Source organism: Neopelma chrysocephalum, unplaced genomic scaffold, assembly GCF_003984885.1.
Source record: "Neopelma chrysocephalum unplaced genomic scaffold, ASM398488v2 Primary Assembly neopelma1_23b, whole genome shotgun sequence".
NCBI classification, from domain to species: domain Eukaryota; kingdom Metazoa; phylum Chordata; class Aves; order Passeriformes; family Pipridae; genus Neopelma; species Neopelma chrysocephalum.
Window position 1 is genome coordinate 6,090,931 of NW_020897692.1, and position 18,522 is coordinate 6,109,452.

Sequence of the window (18,522 nt, forward strand, 5' to 3'; positions counted from 1 at the left end):
AAGATGATATCCTGCCTTTTTCAAAGCTAAAGTTAAGATTCTTTGATGTTATTTGGCTGGCAAATTTTTGTGGTTTGATAGAGCCTCTATTGTCAAGGCATGCCTATGTTGAGACTGTGGCAAGAGGAGTGTCCAGTGTTTTACACTTGTAAAACACTTCCATTTGAGTAAAAAAAAGCACGGCATAGCCTGTACCAATTACTTAAAAACTTAGAGTGTTTACTGGACAAGCCTGAGGAAGAGATATGAACCCTAACACCTGTAGAAAGGAACTAATATTGAAGTTATACAGCATTGTCTGTTCTGCTGCCTTCCGCTGTACAGACTGAGGATCATTCATTTCACAAAGGATTTTATACAGCATTTGGTCCAAATTTTTGTGTTTGTTGCTGAAAGCTATGTTATGAAACTGATGACTCTTTTATAATGGAAGTTTCATACTGAAAGGTTTTTAAACAATCCAGAAATGCGTAACATAAAGATGCTATAGATGTAGACTTTGCAAAGTTGCTTCTCTTTTGCATTTTTTTGCCAAGTTGATATTTAAACAGTGCGATCTAGTTACTTACTCTTGTTTAATGCAGAAAATATATCTCTGCTATTGCTCAACCTGAATTACTTCTTTGATTCACTCAGTTTGAATTCATATGAACTTATTGCAAGACAAAGTGCGTAGAAGATGTTTCTGACAGAAAAACTGGTATGGATATGACAAAAGGGCAAGAATTTGGTAGTTATTTAAAGTTAATTCCTCTGATGTAACAGCTCTAGAATCACAGTTTTTTTCTTTTAACTTACAAAAAATGAACTGGGTTTCTGGGGTTCTAAAACAGCAACTTTGTCAACAGAGAAGTTGGTGGGTTTCTGAAGCTCTAAACCAGCAATTCTGTCAACAGAGAAGCTGGCAGGTTTGTTTGGTTTTTTGTGACAAAGTCTCATCCTTAAGTTTCATCAACAAGGGGATTTGAAAAGACAGAAATACAAAAGTTATGCAATGATATTAGCAGAGGGAAAGGTAACTTAAAGGAAGAAGCAGGGTGAAGGAAACCTAATTCTATATAACTTCCTCCTTTACCCTCATTTTAGATAATCTGTAATTTATTTATTGCTAGCTATGGCAGCTTTCTACTCAAGTTTGATATACATAAAACTAACAAAAAAACACCCTTGACCCCCGTAACGCTGAGCTTCTGTACGTGCCAACCAATTTTCTCTACAAGCAAAACCACTAATAAGCTTAGAGAAAGGTGGGTTTTATTAAAAACCTATGAATGGAGAAAGGATAATGTATAGTGAGAATAACTGTCATTTCAACTGCAATGAAAATAGACTAGCTTGGGCCTGCAGAACTGGCTGGGATATTGGGGCAATTGCAGAAAATCTGTTTGTGCCATGTGTGCAACCTTGAGAAAGTTGAGAGTTGCGAAATTTTTTCTTACCCACAAGCTCTCAAGGAGAAGATTGTACACTCTTTTCTACCTCAGATTAGTTTAACCAGGGTATCTTCATAAAATGTTAATAATGATCAAGAATTCTCTAACTTGTCTAAAACCACTTTTTGTATTCTGGTCCTAAGGAAAACAATTCACTTTTCCTTTCTCTTAGTTTTCAAATGTCAAATACAATAATTACATTCTGTCTTAGCTTTAAGTGATTTATACAGGAATGAAATGCCTGTTTGCTGTTTGCTAATAAATTTTCTCTGCCATAATAACAAGGTGGTGTTGAAAGTAGCTTCAAAAAAGGAATGACCTATTTAATTTTTAAACAGATAAAGGATTCCTCTGAAGGAACAATTGAAATTTGATTTTGCAGCATTTGTATTAATTGTTTCTGATAGATATTTTTCTACTGTTTCAGGAAGGTGTGTGCATATAAATTTAACGTAGAGTTAATTATTTTTCTGTGCATTTTAAATCAATCATGGATAAGTCTTCTTCCAGTGTAGGTGTTGCGTGTGAAAAATTAAAGCAATATTCTGAATTTGAAATGAAATATTTAGACCAAAAAGAAGCAGAACTGCAGAAACTGTCAGTGTAATCCCATTGTCACTAATCCGTGCATGTAAAATGTAGCAGAGGAATGTCCAAAAGAAATTGAATTCGTCCAAAAGGAGTTGTTCCCGGGGGCTTTGCTGGGACAGGTAGACCCAGAACACAGATCTGTAGTAACTGAGTAAACAGAATGACTTTGGCCACTCCTCAGTTGCAGTTGTTTTAGGAAACAAGATTGTAAAAGAAGATACGAGACACTCAGAGATACGAGACACAACACCCAAACTGTTGGGTTTCCTAGCTGGTATAAAACTTGACAGGAGGGATATGTTAAAATGTAGGTTTCCCGTCATCTGTTATGCTAATATGTGCTCTACCAGTTTACCCTTTTCTCTCTTCTGTCTTCTCGTTTCTGTGTTACTATTCCCAGATAGATTCAATTTTGTGTTCCTGCTCAGGTTTTATTCATTCTGCTTTACTTCTCTCACCCATATTTGCATGTGAGTCTTCAGGGTTGGTTTCCCAGTAAAGGTGATTATTTTTTATTTGCTATCAGTCACTACTCCAAAGTGATTAAAGTCCTGGTTAAAATGCATAGAATTTCCATGAAATAGCTGAAATTGCATTCCTGTATGCTGATTGATAAGTTTTTCTCTTTGATGGTCTGAAGATGTAGCTAAGACTGGGCATTATAGGAAAAGGCAATAGCTTATGTTATTTTGTTGTGCTTATCGTATAGATATTAAAAATACAGCCAAATTTTGAAACATCAAAGTCTTCCTTCATACTGCAGATTAACTTGCATGCTCCAGTCCTTGTTTTTCCTAGTCATGTTACTTAGTCTAAGGAAACGTACTGCTTTTTCTTAGAGACTTTGTCCTGCCTTAAATAAGACTTAAGTTCACAGGGTTGTTTTTTTTTAATTTTTTTTTAATGCACAAGGTGAAATTTTTTTGTGTAATACCCATAATTAATTGCAGTTAGCTTACTTTAAAAGACTTATTATCCATGCAAGTAGCTTATGAAACCTCCATGAGGATTTTCTACTTGGAAAATCAAAATATGCTGAACCATGTTGCACTCATTCTTTTTAAGCAGGCTTTTTTTTACAAGTGTAAATTATAGTCCAAGAAAACATGCAAAATTGCTTGCAGTAAAAAATGATGTCTTGGAGGCATATTGCAAAATGGAAAAAACCCTGCTTTACTGTACATTTGTTAATGAATAACTTAATTATTTATGTTACATAAATCTTCTCAGAAAGAGGTGAAAGAAGAGACAGAGCAGGTCCTGATACCAGTTAAATCAGTAGTAGTTATCAGCCAGGGTCTGGAAGTAACTAGATTTTTGTCCTATCCAGTTTGCATTTAATCATAGTTGCTCTTTCACTTGTACCCTGCATAATAAAAATTCATCATTCAGGATGGTAAATTAAAAGATGCTCTCTTTCTGTAATGATAATACAGCAATTTTTATGAACAATTAAATTATTTTTTTCCCACAGTTTATAGAAAAGATACATTTTTGCAAGTTGTTCATCATGCAGGCTTCAGCTTTTAGACCTTTCAGAGTGTGTGACAAAATAGATTAATAATTTTAAATAAAATCTAAAAAGCTGGCATTGGAAAAGAAGAATACCTATTAGCATATGAGGAGCTTGCAATATAGTTATATTGGATGAAAAATTTTGTAGAAGCAGCTCCTTAGGAGAGGTGATGCTTCCTGGTCTTGTTCCTCAACCCTCAACAGGGAAGTGGGTCTGGCTGCTTGGGACTTCTTGGGGTGTTAGTGAACTTGGATGTGACCGTACTCCAAGTGCCTGGGAAGATGGAGCCTCGCTAGTGCCCTGTGTGTTTTTAGTCACTGCCTCAGGTTTATGTTGGCGTGGAGATCACAGCTGCTCAGGAGAAACTGGAACAGTAGCTGTCAACCTGGGAGCTGTTGCTGTGAAGCAAATGTTCTGTGTGGAGCAGAGGCATCGCAGAGGGGTTTTTTTTTTGTTCCTTATCCTGTCTGCCTTCCATTTCTTAGCCTTGTCCAAGCTGCTATCATCGCAGTGCATTCCCACTCCCCTCCTGGTGGCTCTGACAAAAGGATGCTTCCCCTCTAAATTTGAGAATCTGAATAAATGTTGATAAAGTTCAGAGAAAAAAGAAGGGAGAAGGGAGGAATTTGTTGGAGTGAGATAGCCAGCTTAAAAAGTCTGTCCTAAACAAAGGGCAGCTGAGCATTAGAGTCAGAAATAAAGGAAAGACAGAAATGGAGAAAGGGATTACTGGAGGAGATGTGGCAGTTCTGAAGTGAGGCAGAGCACCCTGATAGCAAAGCAGTGATTTCCCTTATAGAGAAAGAAGCCTTATGGGTAAGGATACAGATTTTTTTTTTTTTTTTAAACAGACATACCAGAAAGACAGGACAACTTTCCTGCAAATGCCTTCCAGATTACAGATCCAATAATTGGTATTACAATGTTGGTAGTTGGTATTACAAGATGATAGTCCTTTCTTTTGTCACACCCAGTAAAGTACTTCAGCTGCATTTCTTAATACTTTAGAAGCAGAATACTACTTTTGTGTCTATTACTACTGAAGGATTTCTGTAAAAGAAATTTCATTTACAAGTTTATGTAATGAACATGCTGAGGGATTTAATCTTATAATGAACAAAGAAGCTAAGTCTTGCATCATCCGTACAGGTTTCAGTAATGAGAGTGAAGCATTCAGTAGAGTTCTTGACATCTCTGACAGCCTTCCTACCTTATTTTGGGTGGTAGGTTTGTTTGTAGCAGATGGCTGTTCATGCATTCTGCTGGTGGTACTTTTGTCTGGATAGAGTGGCAGCTGGGTGCATATCCTAATTCCAGACAAATAATTCGTTGTTCATTACAGGCTTCACCTTGGGATTGCGATCTGCATAGTCCCTCATGAACCCATACCTAAATGGTTTGTAGACTGTAATTCAATAATTTCTCTGGTTGTGCGTGATTAATTAATAAAGTATTTATTTTGAATAAATGATTAAAGTGCTGGGGGGAAACAGGAAGAAAAAGAAATCGGTTGGAGTGGTCTGGCAGTGTGCATACATATGACTAAGGGTGCTCTTTCATGATGCCTTCCCACGGAGGATCTTTATTAAGAAGATGGGAATTTTCATACTGATTCTATCTCTGATCCATGTAGACAAGTGAATTTTATATTCTCTACTGTTTTATTTTAAGGGGAATTTTTAGTTTCTAGGTATTTTTATTATGCACATGCATGTTCAATCCCTGTTTCTCTTGCACACCGGGGCGGCATCAGTGAGCTCCAGTCTAATTATGTGTTTAGTGATTAACTATTTATCAGATTTGAATTCTCACTCAATTGGCATAATTCAATAACTCCTTGTTCTTTTGTTACAAGAAATTAAATACAGATCACCTGATCAATCTGATTTGCCCTGCATTGTCAAAAGGATACTGGTACCAATTGATTTACTCGGGGTATCCGTGAGGTCTTGCCACCAGTGGTGCGGCATGCAGGGCACTGGGAAAACCAGAAAACTATTGGAGCATCTGTGCTGACAAATGAAGGCCAGAGTGGGGGAAATTATAGCCAGATGAGATCACCCCATCATAGCTTCTCTGCCAGTTCTTTGTCATAGTTTTTCAGTGGTAACAACCTGTGTTAAAATTGCTGAATGTTTAAATTTCCAGCTCTGCTTGGGTGGTTTAAGAATAGTTGTGCAGGACAGAAGTTTGGGGGGTTGGGGTTTTTTTGTGTGTGTGGTTTTGTTTTTTCTTTGTTTGGTTGTTGGATTTTTGTGGGGGTTTTGTTGTTGTTTTGGTTTGGGTTTTTTTAATTAGAAAGACTAAGGACAAAGGAATGACAAAACCACATGTGGAAAGAAAGTTCAGTGAGCTTTGAAGTCAAGCCTTTAAATGTTAGGAAATGATGAAGTTCTAGTTGCCAGGTTCATACGCACTATGATACATTCCTTAATTAAATGGTGTAAGTACTTTTCTCTCATTCATACACTAAGGAGCATGTATCTTTCACCACAGACGAAAGTAATGCTGAGGTTGTATGGATGTTTCTAAATACGATATCAGGTTCCTTTCAAAGTGATAAACTTTGTAATCTAGCTAAAGTTGCCAGCCATTGCTTCATAACTTGCTTCATCAGCAGACTTCCTCTGTTCATGACTTTTTCTGATTACTCATAAATATATTAAACAGTCTCTTACATAAATTGAATAGTCACTTGGACTTTGCCAAGATGAAAACTGACCATTTATTCTTCCTGTCCAGTCTCTTAATCAGGGTTCAATCCATAACAGTAAGTAGTGTCTTCCATATAAAAGTACTTACTGCCTATTTTTATGGTGTTTTTTAATAAATTACTGTGGAAGAAGACTGTAACAGAAGCCTTTTGGCAGTCTGAATCGATTATGTCAGTGTGGTGCCCCTCCTGTCCCCCATTAGTTTTTAAGCACTCTTTCATTAAAATGATCAAAAGAGAGGCAGATGCAGCCACAGTGTGAGTGCAGGGGATGTGCAACCTCCTAAGTAGCACTGCCATGCGTGGCCAAGGTAGGGATGCTGAACAATGCTGTGCTAAAGGGTAGGTCTCTGAGAAGTTTGCAGTTATTACCCTATTTGGGTGTTAAAAATTGACTTGGTTTGTTTTTTAATAGCAATTCAGACCCTCCATATTAAGAAACATCAGAAATCTTGGATATGTTGCATCAGGGTTTGGTGTTTTATTTCATCTTAATTATCAATATATCCCAGAGCTTTTCTTTTCGTACCTCTATTTCTTCAGGCATTTCATTTTGGTAACTAAAAACCCCACATGTTCCTACCTAGATGCCTTTATTTTTAGAGTGGACACAAACAAATCCACTGGGTTTATAGCAATCTCCCTGTCTTTCTTATTTACTTCCTGTATCCACATGATCAAGTGAATCTACTAAATGATTTTTTACCAGTTTTCTACTTGGATATGCTTGAGATTTTTTTTGTCATTATCTCATTTATTTCTTCTCTATCTTATTAGTTAGAAATCTGTTTTTCTTAAGTAACTCCTGAGAGACTGAAAATGTCTTTGTTTTGACTTCAAAATACATGTAATGAGACTTCTTATTTTATTGAAGTCTCCAGATACAAAGCTTCACATTATGGTGTCAATTCTTCACTTAATTCTGGTAGTTGAATTTGCTGATATTGTTGGTGTCTGTTACATTTTAAAAGATGGCTAAGGTGAAAGGACCCTGTGGGGTCTTAGATTATAATATGTATTTATAATATTCCAGTGAGTCCAGAGCTGTGTAAGTGCTCTTGCTTTGTCATACATGGATAAATCTGGGCAGAGTTACAGCACAGCCCTTGTCTGGCAGATCTTTCAGCAAATTGGGAATAGTTATTAACTCCTGTCCCATATTTCAGTGAGGAGAAAGGGATGATATTCAGAAAGAAAAATTGATGTTTACTGTTAGAAATAGATTCTAATAGTGAAATCTCTTGAACTATGTAATAATCTCTCAAAGGAAAAGTCAAGCAGCCTCATTTTCCAGATAATTTATGGCCAGCCTGGCCAAATTGCTCATTATACTACAGGGAGTAATATTCCATTGGTGGAGGAATGGGCATGATTATTTAATAGGTACTTTTTGTTTCTACTTACTTTTCCTTTCTTTTTTTTATGGATAGGTTATATGTAAATGTAGTCAAAATACTGCTTTGTGTAATTTGCCTGTAAGAAAAAGCCACAGAGGCTTTGGACAAACATTAAAATATTATCAGCGCTAGACATAAAGGCAGCAAACAAAAAGAAGTGCTTTTTGGAAACGTCTGTGGTTGTATCTATGGAGTGCAAGAACATGTCTTGAAAAATCTCCCTGTCTCTAGGAAGGTGTTTGTGTACCTACTCCCCTCTTCCCCCCAAAAAACCAACATAATGACCAAACACTTTTTCAAAAAATAACACAAACCCTACTAACTGAAAGTAACCTTTAATATTGGTCAATTTGTTCTTTTTGACAGTCTAGAATTGCTTGCAGACCATTATTATATATTTGAGGTCATTTCAGTTTGCAGTTTCAAGCCCTCTAAATGTAATTTTTGTTTGATTTGGTGTATAACTGTGGTGACATTATTCAGTGGAGCTATGTCTTTCAGGGATCAGTTACTTCCTAGATTCCCATTATCAATAGTCAATGACAGATAGTGATTTAGTGTAGGGAGTGAGGTAGTTCAGTGAAGCCTTTCAAGTATCACAGGTAGGAGCTTGAACGGCAATTAGCACATAACATTGGTATTGTTGCCTGAGTTGCATGTGCTTGAAAGCACCATGCTTATTAATATGACTAATGGAACACACTATTGTACTATTGTTGGAAGGTGGAGGGTGTTAAATTCAAATCTGTAGTTTATGCTATCTACTGCATTTTTCCTTGTGAATATTACTTAGAATACACTTTTATGTTAATTGCCATCACCATTAACTTGGCATGGACTATTCTGCAAATTCATTATTCATGGAATGAAAGGTGTTTGCTTACATTTCTGTGGGGTTGTTTATTGCAGAGATGAATTTAGCATTATAAAACTGTTTACGGTGTCTTTTTTGCACTTTAATGTATTGTTTCCCAACTTTTTCGCCTCATGTTCAAACCCAGGGTTTTTTGCATCTTTACTATTTAATCAGCTGTGCATAATATCTCTTCCAGTTCCTTCATAACTTTTTTGAATTTGTGCTCTAATTTGAGAAAGAATGTCCTAAATCAGACATACAGTCTATTTGCTTACTCTTTACTAGGATAATTATACTAGAATAGCTTATATTTGTCCATGAAAAAAGTTTTCTTGCTTGACTGATGAGTAAGAAATTTTGTTAGAATATTTTCATAGCCTGAAAAAGTGGTTTGATAAGTGCAGTGTGGAAAGCGGGAGACAGCTCTTCTGTCTTGCCTGGGAAGCCCCTGTGTTGCCACTGTCAGTATTCTGCGTGCAGGGTTCACTACTGCTTCTGTGAACTGTCAAGTTCTTTGACTCTTTGTACTTCTAGAACAAAATACATGTTGTTTGCAGACCATATATGCATGTCAGTTTAAATTCACAAGCCCTGTTATTAGCCTTTTTCTGGAACTTGTTGGATCCTTTTATATAGTTTTATATTTCATAATAGTTAGTGTATTATTTTCACTATCTTATCTTACAATAGTCAGTGAATTAAATTAATGAAATAATAATGATCTTGAAAAAAATGGAATATAAGTTAATTCTTTTGACCCTAACATAATTTTTTATAATTCTCTATGCTTTTCAGATTTTCTTCTTTTCATATTCCTAGAAAATACATGATTAGAATTTTAAACCAATGGGGAATGATTATCATAAGCAAGAAGCAAAATATAATTGGAATGTCACTGTAGGGGAATTCAAGTGACAGTTCAAGAAACTACTTAAGAAGCTGCTTCTCTTTCTATGATGATGATATTGCAGCACAGTGCACAGTTTCCCCTCCCAGTTTAAGTGACCACAGGATAAATGCAGAATATTTATTATATTCTGAAGAGGACATCAACTGCATCACATGAATTTGGTGTCCTTTCTGCTGTGTCATAGTGCTTTATTTGTGCTTGTGTCATCATGTGCAATAATGACATGCTGGGATAATTTCTTTCCATAATTGAATACAAAATTTATAAAACTAGCTATGAAAGTTACCTTTATCTTCAAAGCTACATGTGAAGAACTTCCAAAGTTTGAAAATACCATTACTGAACTTACAAAGGTGTTGCTTCTGTTCTCAGGGCTGTTGTTCATTTGTGTTCATGGCTTCTAACAGTCATTTCTACCTGAGACAGTTAAAAGCACATACAGAGCATATCAGTGGAAGTATTTGTATATGCTTATTACACAAAAGGTATATTTTAAATGAAACATAAAAACATTCAGACCATAACTTATATTAATCCCTATTATAAAGCTATTTTAAATGTAGGAGTTTAGAATGTGAGTGTGGTCACACAGATTTTCCTAAGATTTTATCCTGACTCCGATTTATACTTAAAACGGTGTTTGCTCTATTTTTTTGCCTTAATCAGCCACTAATGTGTATGCTGAGATGTTCTTAGCAATAAAGATGCAGCTGTGCACAAGGGTCAGTAGCCCCATTGAGTATCAGGATTTTTTTTTCTCTCCATTTTGCTTCATAACTATTCCACTCTTGAGGCACGTGTTCTCCGGATTGAAATCTTTTCACCAGCAGCATCTGTGAAGACTGCAAATCTGCTCGCAGCATATGAAGGATAAAGTTCTTAGATCAGTTCCCAGCACCATTGTTGCTGCTATTTGCTGCTTCTGACTGTAAAGTGGAAGTAATCCCTGTGTCCCAAATACTGCAAGTTATTATATGATAAATTGTCATCAGTTCTGGGATTTTATGAGCATTCTTGTTGAAATTTAAGGAAGGAGTTACAGGCTCTGTTTCACAGGGGTAGTGAATAACTTAAAACAGTGCTGTTGGAAGCTCTGGGTGCCTACCACTGCCTGTTGCAGGGCAGTGTTCCTCCTGAGAAACCAGACACCTCAAGCCGAATTGCCTGTTCATTGGTCATCATTTTCCTTTGGCACATTTCACCTTTCCAATGCCAATTACCTTACTTCTTTTCAGCCATTCTGCTGCACACACTGCATTTTTCTTGCAATATTCCCTGCTTTGCAAGCCTATCTGGCCTCTGCTGTTGGCTAGAGCTGCAAGTTTCAGTCTGTGTTCCTGCACGATGTGCCGCCAGTCTTGCAACAGAGCAAGCGCAGGAGCTGCTGCTTCGCACAGGAGCAAGTTACTGTGTTCAGCTTATCTGCAGTAACTTGCTCCTGTGAGAGGTAGCGGGTCCCGGCTCCACCCTGTTTCTTTATTTCTGTGCATGCTCCTTTCTGGAAACCTCCTTCCATAATCTGCACAGCAGCACTAGGATCCAGGTAGCCTAGAGGGATCACCCAACTGGTTTGTGTATGAACTGCTCAAAAGTTAATGTTTTCAGCTCTGTTTTGCATGGCCCTGTTTGATAACCTGAATGGACCTCAAAGGCAGTCTCTGAATTTGAAGGGGTGAACATTTGGGGTACAGATCAAGCTGCAGTGGTGTCCTCAAGATATACCTCCCAACAAATACAGAGGAACTATTTGGTGCCTGCTTTCTGCCTTCTCAAAATACTACTTAATGGCTGGAGCATTGGTGTGTTGGTGAGCAGTGCCTGAATCTTTGTCAATATTATCTTGAAATCATAGATTGTTTTGGGTTGGAAGGGACCTTAATGATCATCTAGTTCCAATCCTCCTGCCATGGGCAGGAACACTTTCCACTAGACCAGGTGGCTCAAAACCCCATCCAGTCTGGCCTTGAATACTTCCAGGGATAGGACATCCACAGCTTCTCTGGGCAACCTGTTCAGTGCCTCACCACCCTCCCAGCAAAGAATTTTTTCCTAATATTTAATCTAAACCTGCCTTCTTTCAGTTTAAAGCCATTACCCCGTCCTGTCACTTGCCCTTGTAAAAAGTCCCTCTCTAGTGCTCTTGTTGCCTCCTCCCCTTTAGGTACTGGAAGGATGATTCACCTTCCTCTTAACAGACATGCAAGTTACTAGGAGCAGACTGTGTATGGAGAAGAGGAAATGATTAGGCTTCTTTGAAATGTGCTACTCTAATAAAGTCCGTAGCCAGGGATCACTCTACTTCCCATGGCCGAAGGTGATAGGAATGAGGCAGTAATACTGGGAATGTCCCAGCCCCCAGACAAGGTTGGCTGTGCTCAGGAAGGATGAACTCCATGATAAATCAATTTCTGCTGCTTCCATTCCCTAATCCACTATTCTTTTCCAGCCCAGAACTCTGCCCCAGTGCTTTTCAGCACAGAGGGCTGCTTTGTCACTTCTTTATATTTTTCTCATTGTGTTCCACATTCCCTACCATCTCACAGTGTCTTATTACAAAATTGCTTTTACCCAAGTTCTTAATCCTGTCCTGTATTTATTTGCCTTACCACCCTCACATCACTGAGACCACCACACTTTTTGGAACACTGTGTCTGCCCATGATCACTCCTATGGTCAACTTCTCCTGCAAGCAGCAGTGCCTGGCTCCAGCAGCTTTGATTTTGAAAACGTTGGGTACATTTACATCGCAGAAAAGACCAGATCTAGGGAAATTTAGTGATAACTATATGGCAGCATTTTCTTGGTACTGGAAAGGCCTTTAAGACCTTGATATTATATTGGCAAAACTCTGAAATGGTTTGTCCTGACACTTTTTGGGTTTTTATGCTGTTTCCATGAAATATCATAGTACAGGCCTAGTAAGCACATTGGGCTAGAAGTCTGCTCACTTGGGTGTATAGGACAGAAATGCATGGAGTGTAATGTTACATATAGGCAGCACATCTTAAAGAACTACTACTTCTTGGAGTGATATTTCTTTCCTTCTACTTACAGGAAAAAAATGGAAATTGTATTGATAATGTATAGAATGGAAGGGACTACAGATAAAATACATGGCAGTCTATAAGCTAGGCAATTTTGTATATTGCTACATATTTTTAAGTAAATATATGTACTGAAGTGCCAGTAGGCATTTGCATTTTTAAGAATTGTTTCTCATAATTTTAAAGTAATTATTTGAAGTAAAATTCAAAGATGATAATTCTACTGTGAAACTGTCGCCACTATTTCATAGCCTGGTATTGATTTTGACGAACTACAAGTGATGTCTAGCTGTTAGCAGGGTTAGGTATTGAGTAGTGCTGATGGTGTTTCAGGAACAGAATTGTTCAAATGTGAAATTAAGTAAGAAATAGAAGACTGACTTTTAAAAGACAGGATTGGCATATAAGTGCTTATAATCAAACCTGCTTACCATTGGGAAGTCTTTAAAGGTGAAGGGTTATTAGTTCAGAACATTAGGAGGGAATATCTATATCAATTTAGACATATTGAAGTTTATGGTATAAAGTTAATTTCAGGTACTTAAAAGTACAGCCTGGTGTTGTGGTAGAAAAGAACTCCAAAAACAGCCATGTATAATCTGAACTTTCTGAGAAGTGTATCTTAATGGTCATTTAGAAGTCAGTTGTGCTGAGTTCTGTGGGTGAGATGGAGTTTGGTACCTACTCCTCTGTCTCTCCTCTGTCCTCAATGGCATGTGGCTTTTGGACAATACCACTGGTGGCTGCTGAGGGGCTAACTCTTGCAGTAGCTTGGCTTATCCTGAGCCTCAGAAGTGGCTCTTGTCACAGCCTGCTTACCTCTCCAGACTCTTCTGTGTGACCTCAGTCTCTGAAATACAGAGATTATGCCCATAAGAAAGACCCTGAGTAAAAGAGTTTATACCGGTGATGAGATTTAGAATTTTTTAATTGCTCAGACCATTTAGGGGCAGAAAACCAGAGTGTTTCAGGACATTAAATTATGATCATATTGGGATGCTCATTTCAACCATGTTGAGTTTTTATATGAAAACTGAGTGGTTTTGCCTGTTGGTGATGTAATTTTGAATTTTATAACTCAAGAGGAATGTGTAAACTAGAGAAACACAGAATGCTTTTATTTAAGCAAGGGAGAGCTACAAATAACTCTATGCCCTAAAAATTTTGCTTACACTGCATTGAATTAACATTGCTTTTTTGAAGTGCCATGTAAATTGCACGTGAAAAGGCAATAAAAGGTGAATAAATAGTAATCAACTTGTACTGTGTCCGTGTCAGTCTGATTAAGGAAGCCAATTCTTGCAGTTCGTTTGGAGTGTACATCAGTGATAGCAGGTTAAACAGTATAGACAACAGTGTAGTCTCCTGGAAAGACCAGTCTTAAGGTTCCCTGGATGTTCATTACTTCTAACTAAAACCATCCAAAGACTTAGATTTTTAATGGTCCTACGTTTTTATCCAGTAAAGGAAATGTGAAGAATAACCACATGGGAATAATCACACTGTATGTTTTCTCTTCTTAAGGTCCCTTACTAGAAATACGGCTAGTGGATTTTTTTTTCTTTTCTGTCTTATAATAATTTTGTGCAGTTCTTTTTAAGAATACTTTTTTGCTTTAAGATGCCTCTCTCTGAAATATGGTGACATACCCTGAATCCTTTTTAAACCTTTTTCACTAATTACTTCCCATATGTTTCTTTCCATTTAGAAAACCCTTTAATATTTTCTTATTTTGTGTTATAGTCCTAGGAGACGGTTTGATCAGTATGTTGGATATTCCAATTCTAGACACCTGAGTTCTGAATAAATTTGACTTATTTGACTGAAAATAAGTTTGTTGTGCTTATCCTGACTTCCGTATACTGCAGAACCATTGCAAAACAGTACAAGTCTTCCCAGTTTAGTCCGGCACACTAACGGGCAAAGGGAGAAAGCCACTTGTCTGTATGTACTGTGGCTGTTCTGGTCTGATCCTTACTGTTCTTTCCTTCCTTTGGGTATTTCTGTAAGTGTCCTAGAAATTTTTGTATTCCATATCTAATTACAGAAGGGTTCTTTGAAGATGATTGTTCACCACCTCTTCTTACTTATTTTATCTATGTGAATGTTTTGACTTTGTCTAGAGGGAATGACCAATGGGCAAGAGGAAAATTGTGATTGTCCAGTTGGAACAGCACAGTGCTCTCCTGCCCTTTTTACTGGCCAGTGATGTTCTTGTCAACTTGTTCGTAACAGCAGTGCCCTAATACTCCTCTGGGATTTGGAGTTCATGTACTGATGGCATTGACTTGCACGGTATCTGCAGAAATCAAACTCTTTTCCAGAAGTATCAACAGTCAGTTGAGTCAACTTATCCCACTGTCCCTCTGGATCTTAGTGGTGTGTGCAATGACTTTATAGAGTTGAAGAGAACAGCAGGCACAAGCTGTTATCTGGGGCTCTTCTTATTTCGCAAACCGTTAAACAATATTGCAGAGATTCTATGTTATTTCTCTACTTGTAGTGATGTCATTTTTGTCTTACTGTGCATACTTTTACATGTCCTAATCTGTTTTAGCTCTTGGGCCTGCTCTCTGATTGTGTGTTTACTAGTCTTTTCTCTTGCTGTCTCTTTGTCTCTAATGGTCTCTAATAAATAGAAGAAGCATATACATGCCATTCTTCCGCATTACTGAGTGACATCCATCACAAAGAAGCCTGTGAAATGATTTTATTGAAGAACTGATTGAACTGTAAACATAAATTACTCATGTGCATCCATCTTTAATTCACATCTTTCCTTTTTTGTAGTAGTTCAAAAAAGGTTGTGTAATCAGATTTGCAAAGGTAGCTCTTGCTGTTGTGATGAAGCTTGTTACCCTGCTAGGGTTTGGTAACAACTACTGGAGATGCAGAAAAAAACTTATGGATGTAAAGTGATATCTTAAAAGATTTTTTTCATTTTTTTAGGCTACTCACCCAGAATGTTGGTCTTCTTTATGTTGGAAACTTTGACAGACCTTTTGCACAAATTAAGGTATGATTAATAAGCTGGGGGGGAGGTGGCTATTTCAGTTATTTCACTTCTGTATGATTTAGAAAACTTCAGGCTTCAAGTTTTCAATATGGCATCAGGAAAAATAATGAAAAATAGTGCTACTTTGGTTGTGTTTACCATATTCTGGGTTTGGTTTTAGTTTAATCTGTGCACTTATCTTGTCAAAGAAGTTTAGTTTTTCTACATCTTTTGATTAATTTTGACTCTGGTTTAATTATCAGAAGGTTGTCTTGTCAGAGAGACTTCAAAACAAAGCCACTTTTGAAGCCCTGTAATTCTTTAAGTGATCCTTGACAGGGAAGACACTACGGTAAAAAGCACAGATTGTTTTCCCAGTATTATTAGATTTATTATGAAAGACTCAGACAATTGCTGGAATATCATTTTTCTTTTATGACTTACTGTTTCTTTTCCTTCAGTGGCATTATAATGGTTTCGTGTTTCTAATTGCCAGTTGCTAATTAATTATTGTCATGTCACTTGCAAACAAAAATGTTTTGCAAGAGTATATGGACTGATTCTGATGAGCTTCCTGGGTATTTTATTAGAACAAAGAGAGGGAGGCATTAGCATGTCAGTCATTACACTGAGATGTGGAAATGTGGTATCTATTTTAGAATGCGGAAATGTTCCCATCTCTCAGATGATACCTGTAATTACATATTCTGCATTCTTGGCTGCATTGTTCCCTCCATCATGTGCATATGCTTGTGCCTCTCAGAATTTTAAAAGCCTTGGTTTTGTTTTACATCAAAATGGAACTTAATTTGTGAGACTCAGATGCGTTCCTTTACCATCCGTAATTATGTTACTAAACAACAGTACTCCCAACCGTATCTAACAAATACTTTTTATAGCTTAAACCTTGGTAGTGTATTAAAATTACTTTAAAATAACAAATGCATGCTTTTCATCTTCCCATTTCCCTTTCTTTCATCTTCCCAGTTCCTACATGTGTATTATTCGGTTTGGCTGATAATCAAACAATTTAAATGTTTCTTTTATGAAACATATTGCCAGAAGTTTCATCAAAAATACGATTGTATATTTCTGGTGATAACTCTTCAGAATAGTGCTTCTGAAAGTTCTCTAACTGTTCTCCTGTTCCAAATGAGGCCCATTTCTGCCTGCTCCATCCACTTCTAAGAATAATAAGCAGCAAAATGGGAGGTTTTCCCTATGGCTGGGAAGAGTTTAAGTTTACTGGATGGGTGTGAGAGAAAAGAGGTAAATACATTTTCAGCCGCCTGCAGTGAGCCGTGGTGCCCCTCCTATCACTTGCAGCCAGGGAAGGCCCTTCTGCTCACAGTTTCCTGCAATTTGCATGCAGGGTCTTCTGTGCTGGAAGTTATATCTGCATCCTGTTGCTTAGTAGACTCAGTTGGACTTCCCTCCCCGAGTGTGCCTAAGGGACTTTCCACTAAATTTTCAACATACAAAGCCATACTATCACAAGATATTTTATTTTAAATCTGTTGACCAATAATTCTTTTTGGTTTAACCTAGGCCTTACATCAAGAGAAGTGGTGAAAAGTCTGACTTTTATCTTCTCTTCCACATTACCCCAGTCTTGCATCTTTCAAAATACAGAAACGTAATCTATTTAATTGCTCTCTGTATCCAACCATTCTGTATCTCCAATCAGTACCCCTTTTTTTTTGTTCTACATACCCTTCTGTATTTCTGTTCATGCCTTTTTTAGGGTAGGGGATGGCACAGTATTGAAGATATGGCACAATAATGTTTTCTGTTCTGTCTCAGTTCTTGCCTTATATATGGTACAATGCTTGATAAATATCTGACATGCATTTATTTGAGTAGGTAATTAATTACTGTAGATTACGTTGATATGTTTGAATAAGCCAAGTTTGAATAAGATAATTCTGTGAGCTGTATTCCATAAAACATAACTTTTACTTTTGGAGCTATTGGCATGTATGTTTGCACACTGTTGCTTTGCTTTGCTTCTGATGCTAAAGGCAATGCCGAAGTGGTAAACTTGTCTTGTTGTTTGTATTATTAATTTCAACTGGGAAATGACATATAGTTGACAAAAACAAAAGCTTTTGAAATTGAGCTCCTGTCTGATTGCTTGAGATTCTAGGATGTTGTCTGCATGGCAGTGGGAGGAACTGGTGTAGAGTGATGGGATCGCAATGTCATAGAGATCTTCAGCACCAAAAAGGAAAGGGAGTATTAATTCACATTAAGAGTTGGTGCTTGGAAAAGGAGTTTATTAGTCTGAAGATACACAGTGGTCTTCCGTAACCTTGGACACAAGTTTCTTTCATTCTTTCCCCAACAGTTCTTCATGTCTTCAAAGCATTTCTTTCATTCTTCCTCCAGCAGCTCTTCCGGTCTTTAATGCACATTTGCCAATGATTCCACCAGTTAAAAGACTGCTGAATCACAGATTGTCTTGGAATATATATAAGGCAGAGTCTTTATAACCTTTTAGGTCAGCTATGCTTTTACACACTGTGTGATGGATTTATCTCTCTTGTTATATAAATTACCCACTCATGTTCATTTGCAAACATCCCAGGTATTATGTATTCTATTAAGATACGGCATTTTTTGCTAAAGGTTTGCTCCAAACCACTACACTCTGTCAGCATAGATTTATTACTCAAAGTGGACCATTATTAGACAGCAGTACTTCCAGTGCATTGTAGTGCACTTTCAGTTGCACAAGTAGGAATGTTACCAGGGCTTTGAAATATTCATAGTAAACATATAAGCTGCCATGCTAGTACTCATAAATTCATGTTTCAATTTATGTGCATTTACAAAACTGTGAAAGAGAAGCTCCTTATCAAAGTATCCCTTCCCAAAAGCAAACAAGTTTGATTTTCCAGAACTGTGCGGGAGATAATTACACTGGTGTCTTTGATGATGAAGACTGTAGATGGCAATTCTGGGAAAAGAGTTTGAAATACTAACATCTCTTCTAGGATGATTTTTCTATGTCTTTCATTCTCATATTAATAATTCATTAATATATATTAATATTTATAATGTTTCT

The 18,522-nt window shown here is 37.2% G+C and overlaps 1 protein-coding gene across 3 annotated transcripts in view; it reads left to right on the top strand.

Moving 5' to 3' along the window:
- Positions 1 to 18,522, top strand: part of RNGTT (RNA guanylyltransferase and 5'-phosphatase) — a 187,289-nt gene that overhangs the window by 137,444 nt on the left and 31,323 nt on the right. For 2 of the 3 annotated variants that reach the window (XM_027695522.1, XM_027695530.1), the window contains one exon: positions 15,410 to 15,476. The exons of the other annotated variant lie outside the window; for it this stretch is intronic. In XM_027695522.1, coding sequence (XP_027551323.1) covers positions 15,410 to 15,476 — 67 coding nt within the window. The remainder of the gene's footprint in view (positions 1 to 15,409; positions 15,477 to 18,522) is intronic. 3 annotated transcript variants of the gene reach the window in all.